Below are 22,748 nucleotides of genomic sequence, written 5' to 3' on the forward strand. Positions count from 1 at the left end.
AGCAGCAGCTTTTGAGGATACTCACCTCACAGCCCCCTCCCCGCACAGGCACCCTCATTTTGATATGGTTTGCATTTCTTTGATTGTTGAACAACTTCCCTTTTGTTTGTTAATTAATTGCATTTCCTCTCTTGTGGGTTGCCCATTTATTTTACTGTGCCCCCAAGACAGGTGATAATTGCAGTCATTTCCATGGAGGCACATTTATTTCCCAAACTCCAGTTCCTAGGTGTTCTTATCTGCATAACTCCTTCCCCCATACTATTTACTTAATGTATTTTTAATTGACTTTAAATCAAGTCTTTTTTTTTTTTTCCAGAAAACTCTGACTTGCTCTAAGCAATGATGTCTTTGATTTAAGCGTTACACGTTTTCACAGTAAAACAAATGCATAAACGTATCCAAGATGTGCAGGGCTGCCTTGCGCTGGCTCACCAATGCTGCTAGTTACATTTTCAGGAATTTTGGGAGCCCTTTGTTAAACACAGCCATGACAAAAACGAAACAATACAAACTTACAATTAAAGAAATTATATCAAACCCAAAAGTAATAGACACCGGAAACTCTTTGTTTCCTAATTATTCTGCTACATTTGCTTCTATATATGCTCTTGCGTTTTTTTGTAACTATCGTGTCTCTGTAATGAAAACCTGTGTCGTGCTGGCTACCATGCATCTCTTCCCAACGCTGAGTTGGGTGACATCATGTTGGCAGTAGTTATACCATGGAAATGGGCAGCAAATGCTACAAATTAGGGTGCCCCCCCCCCCGCTGGAGAATTGGTCGTTAAGTTTACTGGCACCCCACTGTGTATAACAGCTCCAATGCTCATGCGTTCAGCACCTCGAATGGCCTGCCTGCCCCAGTGGTCTGTGTACCTTACTGTGGAGAAGCAAACGTGTTCTAACGTGCTTGTGAATGTGGGAGCCGTGTCTCCGGGGACACCCATAAGACAGGCATCGGGCAGTGGTAGTAGCCAGGTGCTGGAAGGGAGATTCATCCACCGTCTCCAGCTCCTGGTCCTTCCAGAGCAAAGAAAGCAGGGCCGACAGACAGCCAGGAAGATGGGTCAGAACTTCCTGTCACACATGTTGTGACTGGTCGCTCGGATCCTAAAAGGATTCACAAGGCAGGTAGAAATACAGAAGGAAGATTTGTTAAAGTAAGAGAAGGGTCGGCTGGGCAGACTCTGCTGGAAACTACTAAGTCGAGTCTTCGTGTGTCTCCAGTTTCATATTTCCTAACCAGGATGTAAATTGCTTCGACCTGTAGTGGAATTTTCTATTGAGTTTGGCTTTGTCCATTGGGGTAGGGGAAGCGGTCAAACTGGTTATTGCAACCTTTGCATACGCTGTGTAGGCTTAAGTTGGAGCCAGGAGTGGATCCTACACAGATGCAAAACCTCTCGCAAGTCACTGGGCCTGCAAGGCTGAAGCAAACAGAACCCTTGAAATTGGTCTACATAGTAAATGTACAGCAAGCAGAGCCATCAAGCCCTGGCGGAAAGGAGGCAAGGGGAAGAAAGCTTTCAAAAAGTCCTCAGCTAAATTATACTCGTTAATTCAAATTACACCAGAGGTCCAAATCTCAAAATAGATTTAGTGCCACCATTACAATGCCCCCTGTCTCATCAACACATCAGCTCTGGGACCCCAGAGGAAACATTCCAGGCCGTCAGCCCCTTTGCAAACTCCAGTTGCATCTCACTTTTCCCTCTCAGACACAGTCTGCTGTGAGGGAGCAGCCCAGACACGGTGAATTCAATCATTTATTCAACAAGCACTTAGGGAGGGTGGGCCATGCCCTGTGCTAAGTGCTGGGAATAAAAGATAAGAAAAAAAAAGTAAAAAATCAGTGCAGTCAGCCACAGGGCGAATATACCTTAGAGAAGGTTTTGGAAAAATCTCTTTGAAGATGCACTTCTAGAATGAAGCCACCCCCTCTTCCAGCCCAAGTTCCAGCTGGAGTTTCCTCTGTCTGTGGGCTCAGTGGGGTGCCTGAGCAAGGGCCTTGGGTCCCGCCAACCAGATCTACAGGCCCTATGACTTTGGGAGAGTCACTCGCTGCTCCCTAGCCCGTTTGCCTGTCTGTGAAAATAAGGGCTCAGGAGGTTAGGAGTGTGACACACAGCAGGTGCTCAGCCAAGCAGCACCCCCATTCCCACAGATATGCCGTCCAGTGGCCGAGTCAGACATACCTTGTCCTCGGAGGGAGCTCCAGCCATCCTGCCCTGGCGCCCACTGACCCGGCCCTGCGGGAGACCCACGCTGCCCACCCAGCGCTCTACTTGAAATCTTAATTAAGGTTCCCTCACCCGACCATACCTGCAGCCTATTACTGTGTAAACAAAGATGCCCCCTCGCCTGAGAAATTAGCGAAGAGATGTTTCCACAAAGGCCTGGGTGATTCTGGAGGGTCATTAACTACCCTCCAGAAAGGAGGATGGTCCTCTATGTCAGTTGGACAGGAATTCGTATAAATGTCCTCTGGGATCCAGCGAGGACAGTGTGGACAGTCAGATCACCATGAAGAGAAACCCGTGGTTGGGCCGATGGCTGCGATATCCCCCAAACCGTTTAGTTCAGGGGCTCTGAATAGGCCGGTTGCCCCATCAGGCGCCTCTGAGCAAGAAGAAGGGATTTATCTCCATCGGTGCGGGTCAGGGCGGACCAACGAATCTTTCCTTCATTATTACCCGCCATTAAAACTCTGGCTGTAACTGCTAAAATATTTGCTTCTAAGAATAGATGCTTGTTGGTGCAGCAAATGTCTCCCAACGTGGGCATTTCGGTTCCCATCAGAATGATGGAAACCAACGCTTGCCTGTGGGCCACGAGGGCACCCGCTCCTCATAGACACCCTCCACAATGGTCTTCCTGTCCTAAATTCCCCGGGGGGTGCCAGGGGCACTCAGTGCTTTGGCCATGAGCTCTGGGAGTGGTTCCATCATGCTCATTGCTGGTCACTGCAGCCCGGGGGTGGCAACAACAAGGGCTCTGCGGTCCCCTGGGCTGGGCTGGCACCGGGCTCTGTGCTGCCCAGCTGTGTGTCCTTGGGCAAGCTGCTTCACCTCTCTGAGCTAGACATCGATGGGGGAGCAGATAATCCCCACTTGGCAGGGGGATCACGGGGACGGAATCCGAGAGGCTGTGCAGAGGACCTAGTCCAGCACCCCATTCATAAGAAAGACCCCCCAAATATTCCCTTTCCTTGTCTCTGTGCACTCTGTGAGTGGGAAAAGGGTGCCTGCCCAATGCCACCCCTCCCCCAAAGTTTGAGGTTGCTGAGAGCTGACCTCATAGGTACTCTACCCAGAATAGAAAAGGGGGATATTGTGCTAGATTGTTCTGTTGTCAGCTTGGCCACTCCTGCGGCCTTTGCGTCGCAGAATCCACTTCCTGGTACGGCTGACTGGAGTTGTCTGAGACCAGGAGGTGGAAACAGCTGCCTTACCGCTGGGGGGCATGGCCGTAGAGGTGCCCCAGGACAAGGGAGTCCTCAGGGTTTCCTCTGTGCTCCGCTCTCCTTCCTGACTGCCGACCCCACAGACACATCCCAGAGGTCTCATCGTGGACTCCCCTCCAGCCGCCCCCCACGCCCCTGTCCCCCCACTCCCGCACCCTGCCAGCGCGCCCTGCCCTGCTGTCCGTCCAGCACTGTGACCCTCCACGGAGCCTTCCCTGCCCCCAAGTGTGGAAATTCGAGTCCCTGTAGCAAACCCCTTGTTCCTAACACACCAGCGGCCGTGTGCCTGCCCGACCCGAGGGGTCCTGTCACTTACATGCCTAAGTGTCACGGCTTTGTCACCTCAAAAGGCCTCTAGCATCCAGATGTGGCCCCCACTGACATGTACATTTATTTGAGGGAGCACTGCTTGCTTCTTTCCGGAAAAGCCAGATGCAGGCCACGGTGCATCTCACAGTTCATGCCATGTGAGAAGGGAGGAAACGGGGAGTCTGTGCAGCAGCCATCACGATGGGGAGAGGGCGTGTCCATTAGCTTAAGGAAAACAGGTGAAGGGCCTTGGGCAGCTACTGGTGGTAACTTGGTCCAACGGAGTTTGGTGAGAGCGCTCTGCCTCCGGCCGATTGCAGGAGGCAGGAAGGCTGTGGGGAGGTCATCACTGTGCCCCAAGGAAGAGGCTGTCGGCTGGGAGCAATGGACTGATTTGGAAGTATTTCGGATGCAGACAGGACTTACAGAGGGACTGGATGTGGGGTGGGGGAAGGGAGCACTAAGGACGACTAGAGGGTCTGAATGAGGGACAGTGTGGTGTTGTCACAGACCTGGAAGGACAGTGCTGGAGGAGAGGTGGGGTGGCAGCTGTGGGCAAACCACGGTGGGTTTCTTGTCGCTGACTTTGGTGGGAAGCCTGGGCCGTGGCCCCAGGGGAGAGGAGTTGTAATGGGTGGATGTACGTCCTGAGGACAGGGCAGGTCACAGGCGAGCGGGGGATGGAGAGCTGCCAGGAGGGACAGGTGGGTGCCTGATGGGCAGAGGGAGGCCCCAGGAGGGATGGCGGACTCGGACATATTGCCCGTGATGGATGGCCCCCTCCTTGGCGATGGTGCCAGCCAGGAAAGGAAAAGACGTGTGTGTGTGTGTGTGTGTGTGTGTCTTATCTGTATCCATAGTGTGGGTATAGTGTGAGCGCGTGTGTAGTATGATGTCCATGGTGTTTGTGGGCATGAGCGTGTGTTGTAGGCACACTACATGCGGGGTTGTGACCATGGCTTCAGCCTCGGCCTCTCCGGCCACCTCTGCCCTTACCCGAGGGCAGTGGAGAGGGCATGGGGAGTGGACCAGGGCGAGGCGTCTGAGGCAGGCCAGGGGAGCAGTAAGTAGTAATGGGACCAGGTCAGCACTCAGACTGGAGGGAGCACAGAGATTCAGACAGAGCTGGGGTCAGGAGACCAGGAGCCGTGCACGGTGAAGGGCTAGGGGCAAACACCCCCGAGCTAGGAGGCACGTTTGTCTCACAAGGATTTACAAAATGTGGACCAAAGTCTGGACCCCCAGCCAGAGCTGGGGACACAGAGTGGATCCGACCCCGTCTCTGCTTGTGAGATGCTCACTCAAGCCTGGTCCCCTCCCTGGGTCCCCACCCCAGGTCCCCACGAGCTCCTGCTCATTCCTCAAAACCTTGCTCAAATCCCTCTCCTCCTCCAGGCCTCCCTCCCTCACAGCCAGGACCATGTGGTCTGTTGTCACATCTGTGCCCACTGGCCTGGGCGAGGGCAGGGACAATCTGAGTCCCCACAGAGATCCCAGTGCTGGGAGCTGAGCGCAGGGCCTCATGCCTGCCTGTTTGACTTCCGCCGCCCTTGCTGGCTTTTTGTTTAACCTTGGGCGGCCACATCACCCCTGACACCGTCACCACCCCAGCCCACCCCCTGCCCCACCTCACTTTCCCCTGTGTAAGACTGGAGCAAGTTCAGATGCTTCTACAGTGTCTTTCAAACTAAAACCTCTCTGCACTTGTGCCTGGCTAATGGAGACGCCTATCAGGGACAAGAATGGATGTGGAAAGTGCTTTGAAAAATTCATAGCAGGAGGCAAAGGGAGAGAGTCTTTATTTTTGTAGAGCTGGAGGAGGGGGAGTCAGGAACACCGGCTGCGGATGAAAAGGACAGCGTCTGGAGCACTACGTGGCATTTCGTGTCGAACTCAGATCTCCCGGAAAAGCAAGGGCATCAAATATTTACCAAAGCGGCATTAAAAATTAACCTTTTGGATGGAGATGTTTCAAGACCCTGAGGTCCCTGAGCAATGTCCAGAAGTCAGGCGGGTGAGAGGACGCGAAGGAAGGCTACGCAGGGCATGAAGAATGAGGCTCCCAGAGCCAGGGACAGGTCCCCACGGACCCCTCCTGCCCCGCTGCTGAAGCCAGAGCAGCCGCCAGCCTTGTAGCTACAGAGCACGTGGTCAGCCCCCTCGGCCATCAGCCCCCCTCACCCTCCCTCACCCCCAGTCCCCTGCGTTCCTGGCAGACGGACCGGACTGTATCTTTCCCATCAGCTCATCTGCTCCGTGCGGCCGGGGCTTCTGTGGTGGTGCGTTGGAGCTCTATACCAGCCCTTCTCTGACTGACCCGCCTGCCCCCTGTTTCAGGGACCCTTGTGGTTAGCCTGGGCCCACGTGGGTAGTCCAGGACAATCTCCCCACCTCAGGGTCCGCAGTGTATACACACCAGCAGAGTTCTTTTCAGCACGTGAGGTCGCAGCCCCAGCTCCTGAGGAACTAGGACAGGGACCTCTTTGGGGGCCTTAGCTGTGCCTACTCGGGTCTATATGTAGGGTCACAGGACAGGCTGACGTTCTGCTCTCGTATGTACTGCCAGCCAGTTTTCCACCGTAGCCAAACCAGGGTTCCCCTCAGAATCTGAGAGTTCCTGGGCCTCTCCACAGCACTTGGTGTGGTCAGTCTTTTGTATCTTGGCCCTTTCAGTGGGCTTGTAGGGGCAGCTCATTTAAGTTTTACATTGCGTTTTCTTGATGCTTGTGTTTCCCTTTCTATGGTTATTACGAAGCACACCTCCTCCAGACAGCCTCCCAGGACCACGCCTTTTGTGGCTGAGAGCTCCGCCCACCCTGGGGACTCTGATCCCACCAGCACGAGTTTGCCATCTCCATCCCCACAGTTCACGCAGCGGTTCTACACCGTCTGTTCCTCTGTAAGATGTGCTGAGTACCATCTCCATCGCTATTGCTGTGAGAATGCAACGGAAAACGTGCTGAAAGCTCCTCGCCCCACGCCTGGCCTGCCATATCGTCAGCGCTAGATAACTGCCAGCTATTATCAGTGCTGAGGGGGGCGTTTGTGTGCCTTTCACCTCGCAATTAGTCCTGTTGTGCCTCGTGACTCCTCTGCTTTTGTCGGATTGTCACAGACGCTCAGTGCTCTGGAAGCGTTCATTGTTATTCAAATTGCCAGGTGCTTGGTCTTGTCTTTCCAATTCGTGTGCACATGTAGCCAGTGGGCCCCCCGCTGCTGGTTTCAGGCTCTGCACCTCTGTCACCGGGGCCTGCTGTCCTCAGCCCCCAGGCTACTGCCCCGCGAGAGCAGCCGGGAACCTAGCAGACCAGGCTGGACTCCCAGCCCCATCGCTAACTAGATACTGTGTGACCTGGGCAAGTTACATTACCTTCCTGAGCCTCTGTTTCCGCATCTGTAAATGGGGGGAACAATGATCTCACCTCACAGGGGTGTTGGGAGAGCCAAGTGAGACGATGCACAGAAGAGCCTGGAGCAGCCCCTGACACGGAGGAAATCCCCAGCACACATCAGCCCGAACTCTGCCTTTATTGTGAATTGGAAGGACCTTCCTGTCTGCTCCCAGGGCCCTAGGACGGTCCAGATGCCGTCGCCTGGCAGTTGAAGCACTTGGTGGCGGCACCTCTCCAGAGTCACCCTTGCCAGGAGCATCCTGTGCCTCCTGCTGCAGTCCTCCTCCTGGAGCGACTTCCCCTCTTCCTGCTAACTGCTCAGGCCCAGCCCGGCAGCAGCTCCCCCAGAATTTTCCCTGACCCCTTTGCCCCTGTCATCATTCAAGGCCATGTCCCCCAAGATCTGCTGGGCAACAGTAAGGATGGTCCTATGTGACTGGAGTGGTGCAGGTGGGTTCTGAGGCCCAGAGAGGTTAAGTGACTTGCCCTGGGTCACACAGCTTGTAAAGGGCTGACACAGTGTGGGTCTGCTGCTCTTGTCTGGGTCCCGGTATGGCTCCCCCACGAACTTGGAGACTTTGAGGGCAGGGCTCACTCCTGACTCGGGTCTGTGCCCCCAGCACCCAGCCCAGGCCTGGCAGAAGATACCACCAGTACAGGTTTCCAGAAGGCCTCGTGGGAGGCAACGACAATGATACTGAGTGAGAGAAGCATTGGTGGCCCTGGGCCTGGTTCCCATGGGCTGCTTGGCAGTGAGGGGCCAGGCCATGGGGAAGGTGCCTGGGAGGACGGTGGCCCTGGGATCAGGGTGGGGAGGGGACTTTTGGTGATAGGAGCCAGCGGCCACACATGGGCTTCCTACGCTCGTGGACTGCAGCTCCTGGCATGGCCAAGGCGTGGTTGTCACAAAAGCAGAAAAAAAATTGATATTTGCTGAAGCTTTGTTCCGGAAGGTTGTACAGAGGCAAAGCATTCCCAAAGCACATAGGACGCAGTGGGGCTGATGGGCTGGCCAGTGTCCAGAGGGGCTGGGCTGTGTTCAGACGGGCCAAGTCAGAGCTGGCACATGGCCAGGGGATGTCCACAGCAGTGAAAGTCCTCGCTGAGCAGCAGTAAGCATGGTCCTATGTGACTGGAGTGGTGTCAGGTGGGTTCTGAAGCCCAGAGAGGTTAAGTGACTTGCCGTGGGTCACACAGCTTGTAAAAGGCAGAGTTGGGATCTGAACCCAGGCCTGTCTGGCTCTGATGCCGGTGGCGTTTCCTGCTCCCAGACCCTTTCCAGTGCCGTGTGGACTGATAGTCAAGCTGTACGGATGGGATGTCCGGTGAGCAGGGTCTTGAAGGATGAGAAGGAATTTGCCAAGTAGAAAAAGGGGAGAATGATCCCAATTTGTGGGAGAGTGTGTCATCACACTCGGGCATTCTGGGAAGAGAGTTCTTTAATGTGGAGGGCACAAAACTATTAGGTTGGTGCAAAAGTAATTGCGGGTTTTGCAATTTTTTTTAACCTTTAAACTGCAATTACCTTTACACCAGCCTAATAGAAACAGTAATAGATGCCTGGCAATAAGAGGCCCCCAGTGTCCAGCGAAGGCACAAAAACATTACCCGCTCAGAAACCATGAGCAGAATTTTTTTAACATTATTGATTTTGGAATATTTCATGTTATGCAAAAATATATATATATAATGTATATATGGGCATAAACATAGTGCAACGAACACTATGTTCCCACTGCCCAGAGAAATAGAGCAATGTCGTACCACAGAGACCCTCAGCATGCCCCATCCCCTTGAGGGTCTACCAGCTTGGAGTTTGTGCTTATCGCCCCCAGACAGAGGGGTCTCCCAATGGAGGGACAGGAGCAGTTTTGCCCTCCAGAGAAGTCACCTTGGGGAAATACAGACGCTGGCCTGGACGTAGGGCCCAGAAGCAGGGACAGAGCGTGGAGGCCTTGGCCAAGGTCAGGGGTGGTGCTGCCTCCACTCGGAGACTGGGGAGCCTCTTTCCACGTCAGCCTGGAACAGCTAAGATGAGCAAGAAGGGTTGCTGCCTGCTGCCCCGTATCTCAGAAGGGCCACTAGGAGCAGGCTGTAAACACAGGAGGGGTTTGGCCAGCGTTATAACAGTTTTTCAACTAACTGAGCAGCTGACAGTCAGATGGGCTGTGAGGTAATGAGCTCACTGTCCCTGGGGGAGCCAAGCAAACCTGGACAAACACCTGGACTTCTTCCACAAGCCTCCTCTGACTTGCTGTCCCTCGTCCCTCCGCCCCTGGAACTCCCCATGACGTCGCTGCCCCTTGAGCCTGAATCTCCTATGGTCCCTCCCCACCCAGTTGTCAGGCTGGGCTAGAGCAGCAGACACAACAGCACATAAGCCCTTCCCTCGGGGGCTGCAGGAGCCGGAGGGAAGGCAGACAGTCCTCAAATGAAGAAGGCAGTAGAGCAGCTGGTGGGCGGTGCAGCGTGGAGCCGTACAGCAGGGGGCTCGGGGTGCAGGAGGGTCAGGAGGCTCCCCGAGGAGCCGTCTGCACCAAGACCTGAGGTTGCTGAGAAAGTGAACCTCACACGTTGCATAGGAGATGCATGGGAGAGCCGTCTCGGCAGAGGAAACAGCAAGTGCAAGGGCCCTGAGGCAGGAATACCCAGGAATGTTGCGGGAACAGCAAAGAGGCCAGTGCGGCTGAAGAGTGCCAAGGGGGCATGAGAGGAGATCACGTCAGAAAGGTACCAGGGGGGCAGCGTGGGGAGTCAGCAGCGCCTTTGTGATGGGAAGTCATTAGAGGGTTTCAAGCGGAGGAGATTGCATATATACATGTATATTTATATGATTCTGGCTTCTGTGTTGAGAATGCACGCTAGGGAGGTGTGGCAGAGAAGTCAATTAAGAGGACTGAAACACCCCAGGCGAGAGAGGAGGGTAGTTTGGACCATGGTAGTGATGGTGGAAATGGCGAGAAGTGGCTAGACTTTATATCTGTCTTGAGCAGATGAGATTGGCTGATGGCTTGGACTTGGGTGTAAGAGAAAAGGTGTCGAGGACAGTGCCAAGTCTTTTGACCTGAGCTACTGGAAGGATGGACCTGCCCTCAGCCGAGATGCAGGGGCCCAAGGAACAGTGGCTTTAGAGGGAAGGCCAGGAGTTCAGTTTTGGATGTGTTAAGAACAGGAAGCCTGTTAGACGTGCCAGTGGCATCTCCAGGAGGCTGTTGTTATTCAAGAGTAAAGTCTGGGGGAGAGGCCATCACGATGAGTGAGTTCCAGGATGGAAATCAGAGAATGGGGGGTCTCTGCGGGTGGCGTCCTGGGGCAGCCGACAGCCGGGCCTCCTGGAAGCTGCCTAGCATCTCTGACATCTGCAGTGTTCTCCATCGTATCAGCGCACTGCTTTTGAACCAGTGCCCTACTGAGGGACGTTTCATTGACCCTAATCTCATCTTTCACCCACATGGCTGCAGTAAGTAAGCTGATCTGCATTTTGCCCTTGTGAATATGTTCCTGGGATCATCGTTAAGTGGAATTGCTGGGTCAGAGGGCGTGTGCTTCTGTGACTTTGCTACGCGTCACACCGCCTTCCACAGCAGTGACCCCGATGTGGGTTCTGCCAGGAGCGAAGCAGAGGCTTCTCCCTCACAAACCAGCAAATACACGGGGCACAACTTTTTTGGTCTTTGCCCACGTGATGAGTGAAAGCACGTGGAAGGTTCCTTTTGTCTGTGCCTTGGAATACTTTTTCATTATGGCTTTGATTTGTGTCTCTCTAAGTGTAGACTTTGAATTTGCAATTTATTGGTTTTTCTCGTTCTTCTTGGGAATTACTCTGTGTTGATTCTCTCTTCCTGGGTCCTTTGGGTAATTTCTCTTTTCCTGGAAATCCACCTATTTCCTCGAGGTTTTCTGATGTAGTTGGACAGATTGGGTGGTAGGCTCTTTTGTTCATCTCTGTTTACTTGTCTGTTCCCCTCATCTTCACTGAGCACCTGCTCTATGCACCATTATTGGTCCTGGGGACATAGGGGCGGGGCCAAACCAATGAAAAGCCCTATTTCTTATGGAACCTACAGACAATTTAAAAAATACATACCGGAACGTAAACTATATGGACACGTAGATGGTGCTCAGTGCCAGGGAGAAAAACAACCTGAGAGCAACAGAGTCTAAGGTGGAGTGCAGTTTAGGATAGGGTGGTCAGAGAGGGTCTCCTAATAGGTGACTCGAAGGAGATAAGGGAGTAAGCAGTGTGTTTATCCAGGAGAGGAGACAGGAGCCTGCTGGTGCAGGTCGTGTGTTAGCCTGGCTTCTCCAGAGAACCAGAATCAATAAGACATAAACATAGGAACAGATTTACTATAAGGAATGGACTCCTGCAGTTATGGAGGCTGAGAAATACCAAGGTCTGCAGCCGGCAAGGGGGAGACCCAGGAGAGCTGCTGGTGTAAGTTCCGGTGCGAGTCCAAGTGTGAAGGTAGGAGAGGACCGATGTCCCAGCTCAGAGACAGGCGGGCAGGGAGGGACTTCTGCCTTCTTCTGCCTGCCTGCTCTGTTCTATTCGCCCTCAGTAGACTGGAGGACGCCACTCACGTCTGGGAGGGCCATCTGCCTGATTCAGTCTAGCGATTCCAATATGAATCTCATGCAGAAACACCCTCCCAGACACACCCAGAAATAATGTTTAGCCAAACATCTGGGCCTTCGTGGCCCAGTCAAATGGACACGTAAAAGGAGCCACCCCTGTTGGAGTGGAGTGAACCAAAGGGAGAAGATAAGGGATTTGATCAGAGAGGACGCAGGGGAAGGTTTCGGCTTCTACTCTGAGTGAGTTGGGAGCCATTGAGGGTTTTGAGCGGAGGACTGACATGATCTGATGCAGATTTTCACAGGATTCCTCTGGCTGCCGTGTGGACAATAGACGGAAGGGGTTGACCAGTGGGGAGGCCACTGAGAGGATCCTGCTGGCTTGGACCAGTCGGAGCAAAGGAGGCCGCAGGAATTCCAAGGAAGGAAGGAAGGAAGGAAGGAAGGAAGGAAGGAAGGAAGGAGGGAGGGAGGGAGGGAGGGAGGGAGGGAGGGAGGGAGGGAAGGAAGGAAGGAAGGAGCAATGGGATTTGCTAATGGATTGGATGTGGGGTGTGAGAGAAAGAGGGGGACCAGAGACGCCCTGGGACTCCCACGTGAGCAACTGGAAAGATGGAGTTGTACTTGCTGAGATCAGGAAAATCGTGGGAAAAGTTGGTTTGGGGAGCCAATCTGGATTTCAGTTCAGGGCATATTAAGTTTGAGATGTCTATTAAATATCCAGTTGGTGATGTCAGGTAGACAGTTTAGAGATTTGAGTTCAGGTGAGAGATTGAGGCTGGAGAGTCCTCAGCGTGTAGGGTGTTTAAGTCCTTAGGGGGAGATGAGATCTGCAGGAGTGAGTAGGGATGGAGAGGAGAAAAGGATGCTGGGAAGGTGGGGAGGGGCCTGCAGAGAAGCCTGAGAATGAGGAGGACCAGGAGAGAAGCTGGAGTATCCTGGAAACACGAGGAGTGAACATCTGTGTCAATGCTGCCAAGAGGGCAAGCAAAAGGAAGACCAAGAAGTGACCACTAGATGCAGCAACGTGGAGGTCTGTGGTGACCTTGACAAGGGCAAATTCTGCAAAATAGTTGGGACAAAAGCCTGCCTGGAGAGGTTAAGGGACAGTGGAGAAGTGGAATAGCTGAGCATAAGTGCAGATAACTTCCAAGTTGTCACTTCCTCCTTCTACTTTACTAGATTCACCAACAGTTTCATTGTTTTTCAAAAAGAACCAAAAATTGAGTTTATATATTCATTCCTTCCTTTTACTGTTTTTAATTTCATTTCAGTCTTAATTTATCACTTTCTGATACCTTCCTTGGGTTTATTTTGCCTTTCTTTTCTAATTTTTTGAGTTGGATGATTAATTCATGTTTTCTTGTTTATTAATATCAATATTTAAAGCTATAATTTTTCCTCTGAGCATTGCTTTGGCTGCATCCCACAAATTCTGAGCTGTAATGTTTTTATTTTTATTATTGTCAAGTTGTCCTGTAATTTTTATTTTTGGCTCTCTCTTTGACGTGAGTTATTTTAAAGAATTTTAAAACTTTTTAGTGGCAGAATTTGTTTTGTTTTGTGGTTTTGTTAATATCGGTAATAGTTTCAAACTCTAGTATATTGAGATTAGAGAATGTTGTCTTATCTCTACTTTTTGGAATTTACTTTCTTTGTAGCGTGGCAATCATTTTGTGTGTGTGCATTTTCAACAGTATTTAAACAGAAGGTAGATTCTGCTAATACACACACACAACACACACACACACACACACACACACACACAGTTATTAATTAGATTATTTACAAAAGAGATGAATTAGAAGGCACTAATACTAGTATACACTCACACTCTTTTTTTCTTTCTACTTTTCCAGCAGTTCTTGCTCAATGAATGTTGACACCATGTTATTTGGTGCAAAACACACATTACTTTTAGATCCTCAAGGTGACTCTTATCTTTGATTCCCACACAGTGTCCTTCTTTTTCTCATTAAATATTTCTTGCCTTAATTTCAGCTTTATCTAATAATCAGGTCAAAACCCCTGGTTTCTCTTGGTTTGCATTTGTTTGATATGTTTCTGCTCATCCTTTTTTTTTTTTTTTAATTTGGTAAAACATATAACATAAAATTTACCATTTTAACCATTTTTAAGTGTACAGCTCAGTGGCATAAATACGTTCATATTGTTATGTGGCCATCACTAGAATTTTTTCATCATCTGTCTGTTCTTTCATATTAAACCTTTCTGAATCATCCTACCTTCGGCAGATTTCGTCTGTAATACAGTCTGAGAGTCATTTTCTTTTTTTCGCAAGTGTATATGGCTCATTAACATTTACTGATATGGCAGATATATTTGGTCTCAGTTCTGTCATCATAGTTTATTATATGCTTTCTGCTTTTATAGGTTTTGTGGGGGTTGTCAATTTTCACCATATGGTCTCTGTTTTCTTTGTTTTATTTTTTTGTGTATATTCTACTGACATTTTGGAAAGCTGTGTTTTTGATCCCATGGTTATCTTCATAATTATACTGTTATATGATACCCTTAATCCTCTTTTTATTTGGACAATGTTTATTTTCTCCCTGGTATGAATGATTCCCTTCCCTTCTCTACCTCCCATTAAATGATTTTAGTTGATTCTATCATATGTTATATTATTTTTCTATTTACCTTTGTGTCTCTAATTTTACTTACACCTCTAAGTGATTCTGTAGCTCTGCAACTATAAATGCATAAGATATAGTTTATATATATTACCTCCCTCCTTCTCACCTCTACCTCTCCTGTTATTTATATCTGTTCTCTATTTTCTCTTTCATTCTTTTCTATAATACTCACAATCTTTAGATTTGTTTCAGACATAGTCCTACAGTTAAATAGATTCTCACTGCCAGTGCTCTGCCCAGAGTTACTTCATCTACACTTGGGTATCCTAAGTGTGTCCTCCAGCAATTTATATAAGAAGGGCTCATGGGAGATATAATTAAAAGAAAATACGAGTATGCAAAAAGTTTTTCTGTTGACTTTATACTTAAAACATGGTTCATCTGGGCTTTAATTTCTTGGTTCATTCATTCGTTAAACAAATATTTATTAAACCCCTACTATATGCCAGTTACTATTCTAGACCCCGACAACACAAAAATGAACACAACACACAAACACCTTGGCCTTCTTGCAGCTTACTTTCTAGTTTGGGGAGACAAACAATAACCTGGACCAATAAGTACAATATGAGATGTGCTAGATAGAGAGACATGCTGTGGAGAAAGATAAGGCAGGTGGTGGGGAACTATGACCTAGTTTTTTGTCTGTGAAGCACAGGAGAAGGCTCCATGGACTCTCTCATCCTCAGACGCCATGCACACGTTCCCAGTGATGCAGAATGGGGGCTGGGCTCCGCCCCTGGGAGTATTACTCACTCCAGAAAGATGGGCTGTGCTGCTTTGTCAGATTCCCCTCCCTCAAATTCTCCGCAGCCCCTGCTAACATACTCTAGAGCTTGGTCGAAGGTGTTTCATCAGTTAAAGAGCTATAATCAGATGCAAGTAGCAGAAACCCAGACACACTAGTTTGGAGGTGGACAGTCGGAGACTACCAGAACCAAGTTTCTCTCTGCTTTCCATTCCACCTGCACTAGTGGGGTGCTTCATTCTTGTGCTCTTACTAGGTTCATATCCCCTTCCAAGGAGATTTCCATTTACACGTCATTGGCCAGATGGGGTCATGTGATCACCCCTGTCTTCAAGGGAGTCTGCGAAAGTGAGTATTTGTGACTGGGCAATTGTCCTATAAATGGATATAAGACAGGGAATTCACAATGCCTGCCACAGATGGAGTTTGTGTTTCTCTTCCTTCCTGTCCTTGTTTGGAGGTGATTTGAGAGAAGAAAGGGCTAAGGCAACTTGACTCTGCCTATCAAAGGTGTAAGTGCCCCATGCGTCAGTGTTCACACTCCTGATCCTGCCCTATTGGTCTCCTGGCCTGTCCCTGTGCCAGCAGTGCCCTGGTTTCCTCTCCATGGCTTTGTACGACATGGTCATGTCCGGTGGTGTGACTCCAAGATTCATAATGGTTTTTATTATAATTATGAATGGTATCTGTATCCATTCTTAATATTTTTTAGTTTGTTGTAGCCAGGGTGACCATATGGTTTATCATCAGAATCAGAATGCCTTTGAGCATGAAAGGGGAACAATATTAAAAATTATGTCAGAACAACAGTTGTTAACTGGGACCGTCCCAAGGCAAGACAGGTAATCAATCACGTTGGTAACTGTTGAGGTAAATGAACACTGTTGGTTTTCTAAGTTGATCTGATGTCTCACAGATTGAAAATTGTATCTTTATATCTGCATCTCTGTTCTAATAATTAGCCTATTGATTCTCGTGGATTCTCTATGTATTTCACCTGCAAATAATTGTAATTTGGGCCTTTCTATTCCATGCCTGACACAGTACATTTTCTTGTCTTATTGCATGGGGCACGGGGCTAGTACTATATGGAACTGTTGTGTCAACAGGTTTGCTTGTCTTGCTTCCAGTCTTAAAGTCAAACAGTTCTCAATATCCAGAAGACAAAGACAAGTCATGGGCTCAGAGAAAAACTGGCTTCTCCTGGTACTGAGGCCCGAGAGAAATGTCCCCAGTGTGTCCCCATGGAGGAGACACCATGTGATATTTTGTTTCCTTCTGCTTCCCCAGAAAACCCTTTTGCCTCAGGATGGGGGAGGTGAGGCCCGAAGCACGCGGTGCAGCCTCCAAGAAGAACAACTTCACAGAGACGCCAGGGAGAGCCGAGGCGGCTGCGGTGGTGGCAGAGGAGGAAATGCCACCTGTGCCCAAAACCCCCTTCTGAGACTTCTAAGATTCGGAGCAAACTCAGGGGCCGGGGCCCAGGGGTGCAGGGGAGGGGATTCTCAGCCACCCGTCCGCAAGCAATAGTCCCATTTTGGGCTGGTGGCTTCTGAGAGGTGACATGATTGTGAACTCGAGATGACAAACAGAAAGCTGCTCTGGCCGATTCAAGCTGGAAGGAGTCAGGCCTCTGCGTCGTGTCCGTTCCCTTTTCTCTGTTTCCTCCAGTAGTGGCCTGTGGGCCTCTCCATGTCAGAGTATTGAATGTGAGTGAGTGTGTGTGTGTGTGTGTGTGTGTGTGTGTGTGTGTGTGTGTGATTTGGGTGTTCTTTTGTTTGTTTGGTTTTTATTGAGTTCCCCCAAGGTGCCTGATGGGCACATGTCACGTTGTGGTGGGGGTTCCTCGTCAGCATCCTGGGTTCAGCTCTTTGCTACAGCTGGCAGCTGTGAACCAGATGGAGTTGGTGAGCCTGGGGCCCAGCCCTGCTGTGTTTCTGGGGGCGCTGGGGATTTGAAAATGCCAGGAAGGGTTTGTTCTTATGGATGTCATTCCCATAGCAACAGTAATGGTAAGGGCGGTGCCGTGGGTCATCCACGGGGCGGGCACTTGTTTGGGTGCCTTTGTGCACATCCTCTCTCGCCACCTGGGTGGGGATGTGATGAACCCCCTGCAGAAACAGCTCAGAGTGGGGATAGTGCCGGGTCACACGGTGAGGAGGACACTAGCCCCTCGGTTGACCTCAGGGGGTAGGAGCCCAAAGTTTAAGCTCCCAGCAGAGTCCCGAAGCATCTCCCAGTCACTTTCTGGTGGACGGGCCATTCCCTCCTGGTTCTCTACCGTCATTTGCCTGGACCCTGATTCGCGCAGCACATTCTGCTTCGGCACCTGCTGTGTGCCTGGCCCTGTGCCAGGCCGTGTAAGGATGGGACATGAGTCAGGGAGTCCTTGGCCCTGGCCCAGGGGAGGCACCATCTGGTGGGAGAGACAGACACACAGATCTCTGCCAGGCAGGGTGATAAGCAGTATGGAAACCTAGAGGGGAAGGTTCCAGAAGCCCTTCCACTTTAAGGTGGGACTTCCACACAAACTCGGATGCCTGCAATTTCATCCACAAAACTCACCGTGGCCACTGCCCACCCCACTGCCCTGGGACACACAAGGAAGGGCATTGCCCAGGGATGTGATCACATCAGTCTCGAGGGCCACACTGCCAGTGTAGACACACTTACTCCACCAGTGTCACTCATACCAAAACCTACCCCCAACTCTTAGCTCTGTGGGCCCTGCTCAATAAGTGTGTGTCCCCTCTGATCACGTATCCGCACTTTGCCACAACAATGTTCTCACACCCAGACTCCATCAGACACAGCAGTGAGCTGGCAGGCCCCTGCTCACCGCTCATGGTACCGGTTTTCTAGCTGGGGAGAGAGGACAGGGAGGGAGCAAATAAGTAGAGAATAAGGAAGGTAGAAATAGTGGTGAGCGCTCTGCCGAGAATTCAGTCACAATGAGTGCAGGTCGTGTTGAGCTTGGGCCATCTGGTTAAGACCAGATCTGAATGGTAAGAGCCAGCCAGGGGAAGAGGGAAAGAGCATTCCAGGCAGAGGGAACAGCTAGTGCAAAGGCCCTGAGGCAGCCACAGGTTCAGTGGTTGCAGGGACTCGGAAGAAATCCAAGGTGCCTGGGACCCAGAGGGAGGCGGAAGGGGATGAGGGTGAGAGAGCCCAGACTCTGTGGCTCATTGTGTGTCAGCATAAGGCTGCACAGAACAAACCCCTGTCCTTTGATAAAGCAGAAAGAGCTTTCCAGGGTATAAAGTGTTTTCCACACAGATGGTTCTTCATCCTCTCAACAGCCCCACAAAGAAGGGACTCTCCCCATCTCATGGACTAGGAAACTGAGGCTCAGATGGGTCCAGTGGCTTGCCCAAGGTCACACAGCAGGCTGTGGAAGACCCAGGCCCATAGCTTCAGTCCCACGTTCTCCAGACAGTGGTGCCAAGGCCCAGGCAGACAGCTTGGTAGAGGCAAAGCAGGAGAACTTTTGCTTGGGGTCTTGATTAGGGATGAACCTGGCTTCCTTGCCCTGAGATGCGAGTCATGCCCGGACATGTGCCAGGCTTTATCCATGCAGAGAATTGACTGCCATGGAAGGTGCCCAGCAGCCGCTTAGCCCAACTGGATCAGCCCACACCTGCATCCCATGTGAGGAGTCTCAGGATCAGGGCAACCTAACTGTGGGTGGTTGAGGAGAGGTGGGCACAAGACCCAGATCCTGACATCCACTCTGCATTAAGAGCAGTGTGACCTCAGGTGAGTCCTGTGCCCTCTCTGCCCTCAGTTTCCCCATCTGTAAGAGGAAGGAGTCAGACCAGGCATTTAGGGGATTGCATGTCTGCCTTCCTGTGGTTATGGGTGACGCTCATGCAGCTGCTCACACAGAGATGCTTCCTTTGCCATAAAGGAGCTGGTGGCCTTGTCTCCCTGCCCCGGAGACCTGGAGACAATGGTCATTGTCACATATACCAGCTAGGGCTAGGATTCACCTGATCCGTAGCCCTGAGATTTACAACTTGCAGGTTGCTGCTCCTGGCCCCAGCAGAGGTCTTTTTAGGAGCGACCAATAGATAATTCTCTTGGGGGTTTATTGTCTCAGCTGGGCTTGGGATGGAACTATAGCTCAACAGACATCACAGATGCAAGCAGTACCAGGGCAGCCATTGGTGCAGAGAACGCAGCACTGCTCCTTTCCAGCTGGGTGGCCTTAGGTAAATCGCTTTCCCTCTCTGAGCTTCAGTTTTTCACCTGTCAAGTGTGTAGTGTGGGGACTCGGGGGAGGTAACGACATTCACAGCCTCATGGAGTGGTGGAAGGGGTGAGAACACTGACCGTGGTGGTGAGTGGCCCTTAGAAGGCAGGTGTGTATAATTCAGTCGCTGCCCACATCAAGGGCTCCCCCAAACCCCACGGGACCCTGGGCCATCCCATCCGCATCCTACTGTGGCAGGTGGACGTGCCAATAGGAGTGTCCCTGAGAATAAGATGCAGGGTAGTAACAAGTTCAAGTAGAGATATATAGTGTTAGTGTTTTTTAGTGACTCCCAAACGTGAGTTTTTAAGCTGCCTCCGTTTACTTTTTACTGTGTGCTTCTGGCTATCACCACGTAATTTGTAAAAATAACAATAAAAATATACAAAACAGAAAAGCAAGAAGAAGAGAAAGAAGATGGCACCAAGGAATCGGTATTCGACGCTGGCCTGTGTCACTCACTCCGTTTTTGTAGGACTTTTTTTCCCACTGGGAACTGTGTGTTATTAACGAGCAGTTTTATGCTTTCCATCTCGTCCGAGGATGGTATAATCATGGTGTGTTTTGGAATCTCTACTCAGAACCCATAGCTGGTAGCACCCAAGGCCTCTCGCCCTCACCTTAACCTCTGAAATCGCCCTGGAACTTGAGGAGTAAGCAGCCTGCTCATGCAGACGTGCCTGGAGCCGCCGGCTGCCAGGCGAACATTTGACACTGACCAATATGAAACAGGCCTTAATTGAAAACACGCACACATGCACACATATGCACACACATGCACACATATGCACACACATGCACACACGCGATTCTGCAGGTAGATCCAGTCTCTGTTGTTTTAGAAAAACAGCAGGTAGGCGGCTAGCTAGGGTGGGTGGCATTTCCTGTCATTATTGGAAAACCTCTTCAGGCAAATTTGGGCCCCAAGACTGGAAAGGACTGAGGGGTGTCAGGGAAAGCACGGCCAGGAGTGGGGATAACAGACTTCTGCCGAGAGACGCTTCCCAGCTCACGGTCAAATCCAAAGCTCTCCTTAGGTTATTTCAGTTACAACGAGACTGTGCTGGTGGCCATGCCCAGTGCTGTTCCCCACATACCAGCAGACCCTGGAGACCCCTGCCCATGCCAGGAAGGGATCGGCCTCCTCCAGCCCACTGCCCCTGCCCACGCCCCGTTCCGTGGCCCAGCTGACACCCCATTCATCATGTCTACAAGAGGTTGTGCCGGAAAAAAAAGTTTCCCAGGGTCACTTTTAAAAAATTGTTATTGGTTTATTTTAATTTTTGTCAGCTTAACTAATTGGCCCCCACCAACAGGAAGAGTCATGCCATAGTTGGCCTTCAGAGTGAGTTTGCAGAGGTCTCAATAATCCAAATTGACATAGCAGCCCTGACTGGTTATTGGGGGCATTTCTTGTCAATGTTGGGGGCCAGCCACATCATCGCAGACACGTCTATGTGGGGCCCCCCTCACCTGCTATGCAAATCGGGTTGGAATGGTAGAGGCGACTCTCGGGAATTCTTGATCTTACTGCTCACCTGGTGAGCATCAGATGCTGTCAGCCTGGTCCTCACAGACCATTTGAAAGGCCAGAGGGGCAGCCAACCACCCAACGAGTGGGTGATACCATTGTCACTGCCATCTGCAGCCCTGGAACACATCACCAGGCTGGGGTGATGCCCTGTGCCCTCCTGCACACCTACTAACGTCACACAAGGCTCCCAGCCCCTCCTTGTAGCACAAGGAGCACACCAGATGGTAGTTCAGTGAACGTATGCAACTTTGGAGTTCAAGGCCAGAAAAGTCCAGTGATGAAGCTGGGCAGCCAGGTGCGTTAGCAGACCCTAGAAAATCCATTTGTTCATCCACGCATGCATTCACCTAGTCAACAAATATTTACCCAGCTCCGTACCCAGTGCCCATCTGGGAGCAATTCCGGCCGTAGACAGAGATGTCAGGAAACACCCCGTGTCCGAGGGAGAGGCTGGATTGTCTGTGAAATGACTGGTTGTGCCTAATAGGAATGCTTAGATTCACAAAGCAAGTAGGGAACACTTACCTATCCTGTCCATGAAAGTGACCTTGGAGGTGGCATCGTCTTCCCCTCCCACACCCCGGTTTCTAGTCCAAGACCCTGCCAAATAGCTGGTGCTAGAGAGATGCTTGGTGAGTGAATGGCTTTGACCATTAGTCACACTGTAACTAAAACTCCTATCTTCACGTCAAAGCCCTGACCCATTTGCCCTTGACAGACTGAAATTCGGGGCTGCTGCAGTGCCCACCTCCAAGGGGCACCATTCACAACGCTGTCACGTCAGTGGCAACGGGCTCCCAGGGCACTGTTCCTATCAACTGCGCCGTGAATGGTGATTCCTGGGTTTGTGCAGTGAGGGGCCCAGTTGAATTGCCCTAAACCACCCTCCAAAATCTGCAGAATCCCATCAAAGTCAGAGGAGCCCGGGGGAGGATCACCTGTGCATGGGATGGAAAGTTCCAGATGGCACGGCCACCGTGGGCACCCAGTGTACCGACCACTGGAAGCAAACTGGTGACCCGAGAGAATCTCTTTTTGGAACCTCACCTCAGCTTCTCACGCACAGTTTCTTCCTGTTTTTTCCCCCGTTTTCTGTGTTAAAGCTGGTGGGATTCGTTACAGTCAAATAACCAAACAGGCAGAGGCTGGGTGATGTGCAATAACGAGTGGGGACTCCGAGGGTGAGGGGCTGTCACCCCAACAAGGCAGGAGTCTCCCAGGTCCGGTGTGTCCCCTCAGGGGCAGTGGGAGAAGGGCATGCAGCTGAAGGCGGGACAGAAACGTTCTCTCCTGTAACACCCGACTTGACGTGAGCAGGCATCGGGTCTCTCTGAGAGTTGATAACCAGGAAAACCAAAAACCAATAATATTCCTAATATTAATAATAATAATATAATGTAATAATAATGTGTTTTACACTGACTGCTGTTGCACTGCTTTTGTCTTTATATACAGTCGTTTTTATAAACATGTCCTTAGGTTTTAATAAAGGAGTGTCATGTTAACTGTTCCCTGTATAAAACTTTGCTTTCGTGTTTCAAAACGTGCTCGCAGGGCCCTGCACGCGTGTTGTCGGTCACTCTCTTGTCAGGGAGGGTGGAGGACAAGGGCCTAAGGTCTCAGCCGAGGAGCTGTTGAAGGCGGTGTGAGGGGCAGCTGGTCACACGAGTCCATCCTGAAGACCTCAGGGTGTCCAGGGCCAACGGCAGATCAAGAGGCCAGATGGGTGCCACTTCCCAAGGCACAGAAAGGAGACAGAGCCACGAGGGGGAACTGGCGGCGCTGGGGGGAGCTGGGAGCAGGCGGGCAAGG

The 22,748-nt window shown here is 50.9% G+C and overlaps 1 protein-coding gene across 4 annotated transcripts in view; it reads left to right on the forward strand.

Moving 5' to 3' along the window:
- Positions 1-22,446, forward strand: part of SHISAL1 (shisa like 1) — a 127,407-nt gene extending 104,961 nt beyond the window's left edge. For 3 of the 4 annotated variants that reach the window (XM_019739262.3, XM_074326525.2, XM_088796015.1), the window contains exon 5: positions 16,441-22,446. In XM_019739262.3, the coding sequence (XP_019594821.2) occupies position 16,441 (1 nt within the window). In that variant the 3' untranslated portion in view covers positions 16,442-22,446. Of the gene's footprint in view, positions 1-16,439 lie in introns of all 4 variants that reach the window. The other variant, XM_088796010.1, reaches the window with a different exon arrangement.
- The last annotated feature ends 302 nt before the right edge of the window (positions 22,447-22,748 follow it).

Source organism: Rhinolophus sinicus, chromosome 1 (genome assembly GCF_057876585.1).
Source record: "Rhinolophus sinicus isolate RSI-liver-muscle chromosome 1, RSI-T2T, whole genome shotgun sequence".
Lineage (NCBI taxonomy): Eukaryota > Metazoa > Chordata > Mammalia > Chiroptera > Rhinolophidae > Rhinolophus > Rhinolophus sinicus.